This window comes from Gopherus evgoodei, chromosome 1 (genome assembly GCF_007399415.2).
Source record: "Gopherus evgoodei ecotype Sinaloan lineage chromosome 1, rGopEvg1_v1.p, whole genome shotgun sequence".
NCBI classification, from domain to species: domain Eukaryota; kingdom Metazoa; phylum Chordata; order Testudines; family Testudinidae; genus Gopherus; species Gopherus evgoodei.
This window is the reverse complement of record NC_044322.1, coordinates 9,151,114-9,165,260: the sequence shown is the minus strand read 5'-3', so window position 1 is coordinate 9,165,260 and position 14,147 is coordinate 9,151,114. Positions and strand designations below refer to the sequence as shown.

The 14,147-nt window shown below is 40.3% G+C and overlaps 1 protein-coding gene across 2 annotated transcripts in view; it reads right to left on the bottom strand.

Moving 5' to 3' along the window:
• UVRAG (UV radiation resistance associated) overlaps positions 1-14,147 on the bottom strand; it is a 167,596-nt gene that overhangs the window by 108,347 nt on the left and 45,102 nt on the right. For both annotated transcript variants that reach the window (XM_030557621.1, XM_030557631.1), the window contains 2 exons: positions 2,095-2,200; positions 607-733 (listed from right to left, as the gene is read on the bottom strand). In XM_030557621.1, coding sequence (XP_030413481.1) covers positions 607-733; positions 2,095-2,200 — 233 coding nt within the window. The remainder of the gene's footprint in view (positions 1-606; positions 734-2,094; positions 2,201-14,147) is intronic.

Genomic DNA, 14,147 nt, shown 5'->3' with positions numbered 1-14,147 from the left:
ATCATTGTCTAACCTGCTCTTAAAACTCTCCAAACACCTGTCAGGAATGGTCTAGATAATTAGTCCTGCCAGGAGTGCAGGGGCCAGGACTAGATGACCTCTTGAGGTCCCTTCCCGTTCTATGACTTTCTTGGTGTCATCTCCACATGGAGCACTCTTACGTGATTTTAGTTGTTAGGCCAGACAAATATTTTTGATGTCATTTACTTGCACCTTCTAATATCATTCTGATATGCTGTGACTTGATAATTAATACAAAGATTGCACAGGCTAAGTATAAGCCTTTTGGACTGAAGATATCACACATGGCTGCAAACTTTAAAGTGGGAATCCCGCTACTTTGATATTCTATGATTCTATAATCTTATATGAGTTGGAAGGGACCTCAGGAGGTCATTTAGTCCAGCAGGACCAATCCCCAGATAGATTTTTGCCCCAGATCCCTAAATGGCCTCTCAAGAATTGAACTCACAACTCTAGGTTTAGCAGACCAATGCTTAATCCACTTTTGTAACAGCTTTCATGCTCTTTAAGCAGGCTACTTGGCCTTTTGGATAGGGAGCAGTGAATACTGGCACTAGAAAATTCCTTTCTTTCTACACTCACCTTTGTCAAGTAACATATTTTGTTCCTTATGCAGCAAGGCCACCTCTTGACCCAGTGCCTTCTTCTGCCTCTCCAGCTCATGCCGAAGCACCAAAATCTTCAACTGTAAACACTCACTCTTTTTTTTCTACCCAAAAAAAAAAAAAAAAAAAAAAATTGATCAATAAATATACTGAAAGGATTACTTGAATTAAATACAGTAACCAATTCAATTATGTGCATTCCCTGGCAGTACCAAAAATTGGGCTAACAAGTTGTCAAGAAACCATGCCTAAATTACAGTTACAAATATGATTTTCAGTTATTGATTTTTTTTTAAAAGGGAACATGCACACAATTATATGCTTTGAGGTCAGCGGAGGAAAAAAGGTATCAATGGAGATAGCATCGTTCCCAGAAACTATGCCTGGCTTTGTCTGATGTAACGCGCAAGTCTGCTGGGAAGCTGCAGAATTTTGGCTGGGTCAGTATATATATATTTTATATACGTCTTTGCACAGAAGTATCTGTACCTGTAGGGAATATATTTGTACATACAACATATGGAAAGACAGTTAGAAACACTGCACGCCTGCAAGGTATCAGTACTAAAGACAAATGAACCAAAATTTGAAAGAGCCACTCATCAAAATATACACCAAACCTTTGGATCTGAAGATGGTTTGTCATGTGAGTAAAATGATTAAATTACTTTTCACCCACTCTGTAGTTAAGAAACAGGATTAAACATGGATATTCCATATTTTGTCAAAACCTTAGCCTAGTTTGAGGCACTTACTGAAAGTAGTTCAGTATTCTCAGTCCGAGACCTAGCACATCACAAAATGATTGACTCTTTTTTTAAATGGATAGGAGCCAATATAAATTTCCAAATGAAGTCACCATGAGCAATTTTGGCTATATTGACTCTCAGCTCCGAACTGAGCTCAGCTCTTCTGAGAGAGAAACTAGTGCCAATATGTTGCTTTTCTCTACAAGCCAGCGAGAGCACAAGAGCACAAAGCTATAACTGAATTATAGTTAATATTGAAAATGGACAGGTCGTTTGTGTCTGAAAAGTTGTTACATGCATTGCTCTGAGCCCAAAAGACTGGGCTGCAAATTATAACAATTACTAGACTCAGCTCAATCAACTAGAAACCACCACACTTTCCACTGGTAGATCATTAATCCCAATCTCTAAAATTTTATTTTTGCTGGCAAATGTTTTCTAATCATTATACAGTTGATGTTTATGCACTAGCAGTGTAAAGCATTAAGTAACCTATTAATTTCCCCCCCACCACTCAGTAATGTAGATATAATCCAAAACCCGATACATTGCACTTCCCAGATAAGTTTCCATTCAAAATAGTTGATATTAAACGTAAGGAGTGTTTTACACTGAAGTTTTAAAAGATGCTTGTGTGGCTACTGGGCATCATTTAACTGCATTGTTTTAAGGAAGTCTACAAGAGTAAGATTTCAAAGTTGAATGTCAAAGCCTACCAGTTCATTGCTTGTGGATGTAAGTCTCAGTTTTTCTTCAATCTCCCTTCCTATTTTCTGAACAGTTACCTGAGTCTGTTTAATTGCACACTGGGCTCTATGAAGCCTGAAAATAAAACACAAGTTATAGAAGGAATGAATTTTTTTTTTTTAACATGATGTGCCCTTGTAATGAATATACCGGTTACTCCAAACAGCAGAAGCAATATGAACCCAAAACTACTGACTCTTATTTTAAAAGGAAAAGAATATCAATAGTCTCTTTAGAAACTGATGTTTTGTAATTAGATGTCCAAAATGTAGCCCTACGGTCTTAACTCTGCCACCCGTGGCAAATGTTCTCCCCATTAGCTAGGTTGAGACTCACACCACAGAACTTGAGAGAGAGTCTACAGGAGGTCAGGTAAGTGGGACATGATGGGCTGTCACAGGGGAGCCCCCACCATGCCACAGGTGACTGGAAGTTGCAAGACCTAAATGGATGAAGGTAAGGATATTATGGGGTGGTTATTACATTTTCAGCACCCTTCAATTTGGCTAAAAGGAGCAGGAGGGGAGTTAGGCACTCACCACATACTGCTGAATCGGTTTTTAACTAGAAGTTAAAAGAACGGTGAAGGAATTTAATGGCAAAACAAGCTTAGATACTCCTTCCCAGAGCACTAAGAAGTACCATAGGGGAATCTAGCATTTTCAATACTATTTGGGGAGAAGAGGAGAGGACTCTGAAAAGACAAACATGTCAAGTAGTTCTCATAAGGCACATAATTCAGCTTTAATTAATTCACCAATACCATAAAGCAACCAGTAAATAACGTCTGGGGCCATACTTATGACTATGAGAACACATCTGCTTTACAAGATTGTTCATCTTATCAATTTGGCTCAGAAAGGGCCCCGCAGAACAGCAGCATTTTATATTCACTTTGCACAAAGCAGCATTTACATGGGGTGCAAGGCGATTGAGAATAAGGCGCATTAGCTTTAATCTGTCAAGGGAACAGAACATGGGAAATTTCCAATATTCCAAGCTCTCATAAGGCACAGGAGGAGTTTCCAAAGGATTCAAAGGGGAGTTCCCTTTAGGTTCCTTTGGAAATCCCAACCCATGAGTCCGGGGGGGGAGGAGGGGCAGGGTCAGCACTCAAGAGTCTCATCATTGAAGTCTGTCTTTAAAAAAAAAAAATTTCAACGATGGGCTCGAGTGGCTTTAAAAAAAAAAAAAATCTGTCAGGGATGGTACAGGTATATTTGGTCCTGCCTCAGTGCAAGGGAATGGAATAGATTACTCTAGAGGTCCCTTCCAACCCTACACTTCCATGATTATATGAAGCCACATTGTTCCTCAGCCAGTTAAATCATCATATTCAAAACAGAGATACAAAACAGAATCCACCTAAACAAGGTTTCAAGGTGAGACTATGCTTACAGTAAGGATATCTATTTACTCCAAACATACAATTGTTTAAAATCAAAATAGTATTGCCAAAACACAAAGCAGCCTGAAATAGTGGTGGTGTGAATGCTCATGAGTTCCAAAATACAAGTGATTCATGGCCATAATTAATGCATGATGAAGTTTGTACCATAGCTTGTTTTAGACAGGCCGTGCCAGTAGTGTTGACTGTTATCCCAAAGAAAGTACAGCTAGAGATTCTAGTTTGAACTTTTGCTTCTGAACAAGCAGTGCACTCGGCTCCTGTGGCATGACATGACTAAATACAGAACAGCAGTGAAAACTCAGCTACACAAGTGCTAATGATTGGAACTTGAGAGAGAACTCTTAATTCTCAACCAGAGGACTGTTCCTGGGATGTGAAGCCTTCAATAGAAGATCATCAGAAATCCAATCTAGGTGAACTCAACTGTCTTTAAATCTGGATGCAGTGCTGAGCTGTTGGCCACTTTGTTCTCACATAATAACTGTCATTTAATAGCTTAGATGCCTGGGTATGTTGTTTCCCTGTTCTCAGGTGGTGATAACTTCATACCAAAAGGTGCTACCCTGCAATGAGACAAACGTGCCACTGCCATAGTGCCTTTTAGCTAAGAAGTCCTATTATGAAATGACTGACATTGATCAAAAGAATATGGCACGTCCCACACATGAAGTGCATCGCTCATGCTGAATCTCAGAGATTTCTAATACATGGAGGTGAGAGAATGAACCTCTGAAGGGGATTTGTATTCATTTTGAACTAAACCTCTGTCATCAGTTTTAGTATTCTCCACTATGGTATTGTAACTGCCATTGCACTGCAAGTCTGAGATAGCTCCACAGAGAACAAATTTTCCATAATCTCTCTAAACCAAGTTCTCAAATTTTTGCATTCATGGGTAATTGCTTGAACTACATTTTTAGAGATTTTAAGAACAGGATTTTCTGCTGCATTTGTAAAGCCAACCTTCCTTACACTTTTTACTGTCAATCACTTCAATACTACTCTCTACTTACTCCTAAATACTAAACCCAGTTGGTTAACATTTTGAAGTCAGGATTTCCTGACACATGTTCACACTAATTACAGTAGTCTACCTGCTCTAAGAGTCTGCAGTTTTACACTTGCAACTCACATAGAATACTCAGAGACTTGGAGAAGTGGCTGCAGTAGAATTTCTGTGGCATTTTAGAGACAGTCCACTTGTCAATGTTGGCAGACACACACCATGACAGACATTGCTGAGGAGTGCAAAATGACTCCCCTCCCCAGAGGTGTTCGTGCCCTGAACACTTAAGAACGCTGTGGTTTGGCTTGACCAGACTGCATATGCCAAATAAATACTAAATGACCAGCTACAGCTTTTGATCCAGAGAGTCAACTCCCAGAGACCTGTTTATACCAAGGACTTTACATATTAAAACTAAGTTTTTCTATATTGGACTACAATGCATCTTGAAGACCACAGCATTAGTCTGCACCAATAATTGCTCCATTAATTTTAGAAGACTTGTCCTAATAAAGAGACACAGATTAAAGTTTGTTACCCTGTAAACTTTCCCCCACCTTTGTCTCCATTCTAAGTAATCGGGCATTATTCCTTTTAGAAATGTGGGGAGACTGATGAAAGGAACCACTTCCAGCTTTCATAATATTTTAATAAATCTAAAATACCAGTTTTCTTTTACAAATATCCAAATAGTTATTAGCATTCTTCAAAACAGTTTGGCTCTCCACAATGGAAGCAGATGTATTAAATTTCAGCATGCATAATATATAGTCTAGTGTTCAAAAACTTTACCTACCAGCATACCCACAGCTAGCTCAGAATTCAAACTGCCCTGGGCAGCTGAAGGGATCCTTACAAAGAAAGGTCACAAATACACACCACTAGAAGAGGGAGCCAGGTCCCCAGCAAGCTGAGGAACTCCATGTGGTAATGAGAGCAGACAGGAAAACCAAGCATGCCTGCTTCCCAGAGTCATGGACTCTGTAGGACACAGATAACTTCCTGACCCACATGAAATTCTGTACAGTTAAACTGAGTTCTCAGTTAGAGTTCAGACTGTTCACATTCCTGTCATGCAAAGTTCCCACATAAAAAAGCCTATTTCCAGTTCTATCTTCAGTGCACAGGAACTGATTTAATTCAACAAGCTCACTAGCATTTGCCTTTGATCTATATCCTCCCCCTTCTATCTTCTGTGGTATGAATCCTCATTTCAATCTTATGCTAAATAATTCCTTTGAAATTCTTTTGTTTATTCTTCAAAGTATTTGCAGATTTTGTTGTCCAATCCTTTCAGTCAAGCTACACATTTGATTCCTTTAAAATCCCCCCACTCCCAAGAAATAATTCCTCCAGAACCGTGTTTTCTACAAGGTTTCTCTGAAATCAGTGCAATTTATCAATGTGTGTCTAAGATTAAGATGCCCAGAAATGAACACCATTTTCCAGTTATTTATGTCACATAGGTGCGTAGAGACGTTCCAGTGATGAGATGACTATATAGTTCAAAATTTCACTGGCTTATTTTGCTGCCATTTCATAGGGCAGACTCCTATTTAATTTACTGTCCTATTGATTCTGCTCTCTCAGCTTCATTGATATCCAGGTTACTCCTTTTCAAAGATCTGGATCACTGCCCCCCCCCCCCCCCACACACACACACGCACATACATTAGTTACAGACAGCGGAGGCCTGTTCTATCCTAGGGAATTAGTTGAGTCGAACTTAAATCCACACCTGAGTGATGATCCACTAACACTCAGCGTAGACAGCAGTACATCGATGTGAGAATTCTCCCTTCGTCCTAGTGGATGTCTCTCAGGGAGATGGTTTACCTACACTGACCCCTCCTGTCAGCATAGGTGACTCTACCATGTCTTCACCGAAGCAGCGCAAATGCACCACTACAGCATTTTAAGTGTACACAAACCCACAGAAAGACATAAAATACTGCATTTTCCCCCCTAGCTTCAATCCCCTTTAGTTCTTTTCTGCTTAACTTTAGTTCATTTTGGGCCCCTTTGTATTTTCTTCTTTCAAATCTTTGCTGGAATTTGCTGCTCCTTGCAATTTGGTATCAATACTAAAAGTGGGCTGTTGTATTCAGTTTTCTACATTAACAACGAAGGTACTGAGTAAAATTTTCAAGTGTGCCTAAGTCACTTAAGAGCCAGAATCCAATTTATGTCCCGTTTTTCAAAACTATAAAATGAAAAACAGGACTTAGGCACTTTTGAAAATAATATGCTTTGGCAAAGTTCTGGCTAAATTATGCCTTTTTTTTTTAAAGTATTTTTTTAAAGTCATGGCTCTCAGGCACGTTGTGCAATATTTCAATTAGTAACCGCCAAGAATGTCTTTCAGAATTTTTCATGTTGAGAGGTTTTATAGTCATCTCACACCCACATTAAGGTCGATAAACACTGCAGATATTGATACAGGCCTCCTTAAACCAGTACGTACTTTAACAGGATATTTTTTCATGGCAGTGAATTTATATGTAAGTTATTCCAGACCTATTCAAATTGCTACATAGGATAATTCTATATGACAATTCAGTCCCACAATCAAATCTGCTTATATTAAATGAGAGACTTATTTTAAACCAAATATCAGGCAGACCCATTCCAATCATTTCCTTGTGGTCAGAAATAAAAATTGTTTAACTGTTATATTTGATTGCCCAGATGCCTTCACAACAGTGCCATTTGAAGTAAGGTATCAGTATGGACACACTCAATGAATACAGAGGATTTGTGTATTAAGTGTTGCCTTGTTAGATGGGGTGGGATCTGAGTTACTACAAAGAATTCTTTCCTGAGAATTCTTTCCTGGGTGCTGGCTGGCGAGTCTTACCCACATGCTCAGGGTTTAACTGATCGCCATATTTGGAATTTTCCTCCAGGACAGATTGGCAGAGGCCTTGGAGGTTTTTCGCCTTCCTCTGCAGCGTGGGGCACAGGTCACTTGCTGGAGGATTCTCTGCACCTTGAGGTCTTTAAACCATGATTTGAGGACTTCAGTAACTCAGGCATAGGTTAGGGGTTTGTTACAGGAGTGGGCGGGTGAGATTCTGTGGCCTGCATTGTGCAGGAGGTCAGACTAGATGATTATAATGGTCCCTTCTGACCTTAAAGTCTATGAATCTATGAGTTTTTTACAAAGGCTCCACAGTAAGGTTCTGTCCACAGCTAAAGTTAAACTTTCCAAAATTAAAGTTGTAAGGGATTTCCCTATCAGTAACACTCCAACTGAATGCCCATAAAATAAATTGCAGGCATTGAGGTGTGCACTACTCATAGTAATATACTGGGCAAGTTACGTGCACCTCTTCCCCATGCCAAGGGAGAATGGAACTATCCATTTAGCTAGAAGTGTCACACTTTTGGGAACAGACTCAACTGAGTGCTTACCTCAGGGCAGACTATCAAAAACAGGGCAGACACCCCAAACTAGTAATATGTTCTATAATTAGATTTCATCAATGGTAGCAACGTGAACTCCTGGATCATTGTACCAGTCTTATCATAGAGTACAGACAATCCTCTTAGGCTCTCCAGCCTGCCTTGCCACAATATATGTATTTTTCCCCTCAGATTGTTTCCAGTCCCATGAGACCAATCACTTACTCCAGAACAAATGGTACCCTAGATCTTGGATCAGTAACTAGTTTAAAAGATAGAAAACAAAGGGTAGGAATAAATGGTCAGTTTTCAGAACGGAGAGAGGTAAATAGTGATGTCTGTACTATGACAAGTACTATGCAACATATTCATAAATGATCTGGAAAAGAGGGTAAACAATGAGGTGGGAAAGTTTGCAGATGATACAAAACTATTCAAGATAGTCAAGTCCAAAGCAGACTGCGAAGAGTTACAAAGGGACTTCATAAAACTGGGTGGCTGGGCAACAAAATGGCAGATGAACTTCAGTGTTGATAAATGCAAAAGTAATGCACATTGGAAAATATAATCCCAACTATACATATAAAATGATGGGGTCTAAATTAGCTGTTATTACTCAAGAAAGATCTTGGAGTCATTGTAGATAGTGCTCTGAAAACATCCATTCAATGGGCAGCAGAAGTCAAAAAAGTTAAAGTTGGGAATCATTCAAAAAGGGATAGATAAGACAGAAAATATATTGCCTCTATATAAATCCATGGTACACCCACATCTTGAATACTGCATGCAGATCTGGTCGACCCATCTCAAAAAAGATACTGGTATTGGAAAATGTATAGAAAAGGGCAACAAATGATTAGGAGTACAGAACAGCTTCCGTATGAGGAGAGATTAAAAAAAACACCTGTCTTTTCAGCTTGGAAAAGAGACAGTTAAGGGAGGATACAACAGAGATCTATAAAATCATGACTGGTGTGGAGAAAGTAAATAAGGAAGTGTTATTTACTCCTTCTCATAACAAAAGAACTTATGGGTCATCAAATGAAATTAATACGCAGCAGGTTTAAAAAAACAAAAGGAAGTATTTCTTCACACAACGCACAGTCAACCTGTGGAACACTTTGCCAGAGGATGTTGTGAAGGCCAAGACTATAACAGGGTTCAAAAAGGCACTAGGTGAGTTCATGGAGAATAGGCCCATCAATGGCTATTAGCCAGGATGGGCAGAGATTGTGTCCCTAGTTTCTGCTTGCCAGGAGCTGGGAATGGGCGACAGGGGGTGGATCACTTGATGATTCCCTGTTCTGTTCATTCCCTCTGGGGCACCTGGCACTGGCCACTTGGCCATGAGTGGATGGGGCAATTAATGCTTATCTTATAATGGCCTACTTAATTTTTGACAGTTGCCCGGGAGGAGGTGGGGGAGGAGGAAGGGGGGAACGGGGCGGGCGCACAATTCCCATGCCTAGGTTCACAAGTTCAGAGCAAACATTTTCAAAGTTGTAAATCAAAACTTATGTATTTCCTTATAGCACGGAATACAGATGTTATAAGTGAGATTAATATATTCAGAGTCTTAACACTAAATACAGTCTTATAAGACAACACCTATTTAAAACAAAACTAACATACAAATGAACTGATTCAGTTTCCAACTGAGTTTATCAGTTCTTAGCTAACACCTACAGCTTTGGTCAGAGCTGGCACTTAGTTTACCAGCATCACAATAACTCAATTTTCTGTAAAGACAATTCATAAGAATTGTGTCATTTTATCTTGCAAGCTCTTCAGGGCAGGGACCAGGTCACTCTATATGTTCACACAAAGATCCTCAATCTCTGCCAGCTTGAAACACAATGTATATAAATATAATATGATCGAAATGGGTAGCACCAGGTTGTGGTTTAAAAAGGATCTTTGAAGCCACTCTGGGCAGGAATTCGGGAAGCCTTATGGGTAATTGTATCTAGGAAGTGTCTAGCACAGCAATGAGACTCAATTCTGTGCAGAGAAGAGTCTATCACAGGAGTGGGCAAACTTTTTGGCCTGAGGGCCACATCGGATTTCCCAAAATTGTAGGTAGGGCTGGTTAGTGGGGGCTGTCTCCCCCCAAACATCCAGGCGTGGCCTGGTCCCTGCCTCCTATTCAAACCCCCCCCCCCCCGCTTCTTGCCTCAACGGCTCTCCGAGGACTCCTGCCCCATGCGGCTCCCCCACTCCCTGTCCTCTGATCACCCGACTGCCCTCTGTCACCCCATCCAACCCCCTCTCTCATTCTTGGCTGCTCCCCCGAGACCCCTGCCTCATCCAACCCCCCGTTCCCTGCCCTCTGACTGCCCTGACTCCATCCACACTCCCACTCCCTGACCACCACCCCGAACTCCCCTGCCCTCTATCCAACCCACCCTGCTCCCTTACCGTGCAGCACAGAGCACTGGTGGCTGGCAGCATTACAGCTGCCCCACCCAGAGCACCGGGTCAGGTTGTGGCTCTGCAACCATGCTGCCTGGCTGCCCAGAGCGTTGCGCCAGCAGCGCAGTGTACTGAAGCTGTGGGGGTGAGGGGACAGCAGGGGAGGGGCCTGGGGCTAGCCTCCCGAGCCAGGAGCTCAGGGGCCAGGCAGGAGGGTCCCACGGGCCACAGAAGTTTGCCGACCTCTGGTCTATTATTATAGAAAAAGTAGTGGAACTGCCATCGTGTCTGTCCTACATCACACAGACCATGATCCTGATTCTTTTTGTTTTGTTTTACTGTTACTCTAGGCCCCGTGAGCTGCAGTGCAATTCTCCAAAATCATGCAAGTTTCATGCATTTTGGAAAAACTACATGGGGGGGGGGGGGAGAAGGACCACCCAAAACTAATTTGGAGAAGTAGAATAGTTGAATTCCTATTCCTCCTTCCAAGCCCTTATCACAGCAATCAGGATGTTTTAGAGAGAGTGGAAGAGGAAACACCTCTTTCTTCCTTCCAAAAGGAAAAAAGGGGGAAGGAGGCGAGTACACAAAATCAAAACTTGAGACCTTTACTAGTCAGAAACCAAAAATCAAAGACTGATTCCCTAAATCGGATACCAGATGCTGGTAGAAATCCAAACTACTTCTGCTCGTCTCAGCAACTGACATTAGTGGGAGTACTGATATCAATTGAGGATTGCAGAATATGGCCCTCAATCTGCAAAGTCTTCGGACTCCTTCCACCATACTATGGATATCTTAAGACCAGAGCACTTGTGCTAATTAATTGCAAGATCACAAGACTTTGGAAGAGTGAATGATCTTTGTGTGTTGGCAGTCTATACAATGTCAATGATACCATGGAGTCACGGTTGATACAAATTCATGGTCAATTTCTATTTTAAGAAATGTGTCATTTGTCCCAGAGAGCAATCTGCTATTCATTTTCTTCTCTGTGTGTTTGGAGGCTATTTAGAGTAGTCACAATTGTTAGACCATAGCTTTTATTTTGTAGACTGGTAATCTTTTCTTTTATACTTGCTATGGATTTGCATTTAGCTGAGATTTCTTATTTTATTAGACATTTCTTTGATGCACAGAGGTGATTAATTGTTTGAAAGATTATCCAATTTTTTGGATTGTTCTCATTCTTTTTGTTCTCTTCCTTCCATCTCTGTCGTATCTGAACTTTCACGTACAGTATTTAATTTTTGGTTGTCAGCCATGACTACGCAGACTAAATAAAATAGTGACACATGCTACAGCTCTCTCTCAAGAGAAATAAATATACTGAAAGTCCAATTTGCCAAAACAACCTTAGTTTACACTAAATTTCTTTAAACAGACTATTGACACTGGGGATTTAGAAAACAGAACAAAGCTTTTTTGGCAATAAAGAGAGATATGGGATATCCAAATTGCAAACACCCAGCCCCACTATTAAAAATAAGACTTCTATTAAACAGATATTAAATAAAAATACAAAGCCTGTATAAACATTTCTTTACATTTGTTCAGAGACTAGATTCTAGGAAGCTCCCGCCAGACTCCAGCCAATTTAAAAAAAATTTTTTTACAAAAGCCCCATTAAAATGTCCTTTACTTTTTCTTCATTTCCTTTCTACCCTACAACATCCAACAGATTTTTCTGCTTCATAATTAACCTCACCATCACCCAACTCCTTTGGAAATGTGACAATGATCTTGCAATGTGAGCTGGGCGAAGAAGCAGAAAGTAGTGGTGATGGGAAGAGGAAGGATGGAGCCGAAGACCTAGGTTCTATTCCTGGCATTGGCATTGACTTCCTGTGTGATCATGGGAAAGGTGCTTTACAGAAGAAGTTGCTGGGGCCCAGAGGTGAAGTGTAGGCTGCTGAAACACGTTGGACTCTTGGATGAAATGCGCTATGAAAATGCAAAAATATTCAGGAGGTGACAATCCAGAATGTAAGATTATTTCCTGTTGGGTGGAAAAAGCTCTTATCTTGAGGTGAGGTGGGCAAGCACCCATTCCTAGGATTCAAATCAACAGTAGCCAGAGTCAAAAATCATAAGGAACAGGAAAAATGCATCTGTGCTTACCTGAAAATCTCCTTTCTTCAAGAAAAATTTTTTTGGTCAAAAGAAAGGAAATGGCATTCAGAGAAGATAAAACCCAATTTTCAAAAAATGACATTTAAATCATGAGTTTCTTTTAAAAAATAAGCCTGTTTAAAATTAAATCTGAATTTAATACAACGTACGTTAAGGCTAAGCTTACAGTAATCTCTTAACACATTTGATAAAAAATGCTATATCCATGAGCCTCAATCAAAACCCTTGGAGTTAAAGACTGCTTTTCTCCATAAAGAAAGATGGTTTTTCCCTTGATTTTATCTTCGGAAGTCAAGCTTTATGAATATGGCACAATAGGCCATGTATTATATTAAGGACTTGATCCTGTGCTACTAGGTGCAAGAGACTGGCAAAGTCATCACAGGCAATGGGATTGGTGTCCCCTGCAGTCCAGGGAACACCATAATATCTCTCATCAGGATAATCCACTGAGCCCACCTGAGCGGTCTTATACTCTTGTTTTATGGCTTCTCCCCTGAAACTCCGTTCACCATGGCAACTTACTCTCCATCTCATGACAGAACACTGATCTGCCCAGTAGCTACCAGCCCTTATTTCTGGATGGTTCTGAGCACTTCACGCAAACAGCCTTGCTCTGTCTTCTTGCACATGTGCACAGACACACACAAACAAGCAGAAATCAATTGATTTCTCAACTGCCTCACTGCCTCTAAACAAATAAAATACTGTAGTGCAAAGAGGCACATGGATTGTTGGAGTCTTGGATTGTTAGTTCTTTTGTTTTTTCTGACGGGGAAGGGATGGGGCAGGGGAGTTCTGTAACAAAGGAAAAGCAGCAGTGTGTGCAACCAGAAAGGAATAACACTTGTGTCAAAGCAGGGCACTGCAGGAAGGACAGCTTTTTTTTAGAGTGGAGCAAGTGCGCTGATTTCAACACCTGGGAACTGGAGGGGAAAAAACTGCCATGGCTGCAGGCTGGAAAAGTCACACTGTGTGAGAATATTTTCCAGGAGTTCCTCTATCTCTGGGATGAAAAAGGAATACTTACCCAATGTAAACAGTGCAACAAAAACGAAAGGCTTAGTTTTCAGAATGAAACATTATGAAAGATACTCCTCAAAAGACAGTGGCTTTAAAGACAACAATGTGGGACATATCTTAAGAATCTGGATCAAACATCAGTTAAAAAAAAACCACACAAAAAAACCAAAAACAAACAACTTATTTTTGCACCATGTGTGTGTCCTGCCTACCATGTCTTACTACTCTAGTGAATAACAGACTGCCATAAATTGGTGTTTGAGTAGGTTACTTAGGAATTTCAAAATATAGTTGGTATTTTACTTTGGAGTAGTTATCAGTTACATTTTTACTGTTACTGCTGGGCTTCTGAAATTATTTTTATCACTCAATGTAAGCAAACATCCAAAGGTGAAATTTCCTGTTTAAAGTTTAGACATTTATGAATTTTAATATTTTTAAAATGATCTTCAAACTGTTTGGTTTGTTGCTAGAGATAACGGGCTAAATAGATTTAGATCAGTGGTTCTCAAACTTTTGTACTGGTGACCCCTTTCACACAAAACAAGTCTCTTGGGTGCAGCCCCCCTTTTAAATTAAAAACTTTACATATTTAACATTATTATAAATGCTGGTGGCAAAGTGGGGTT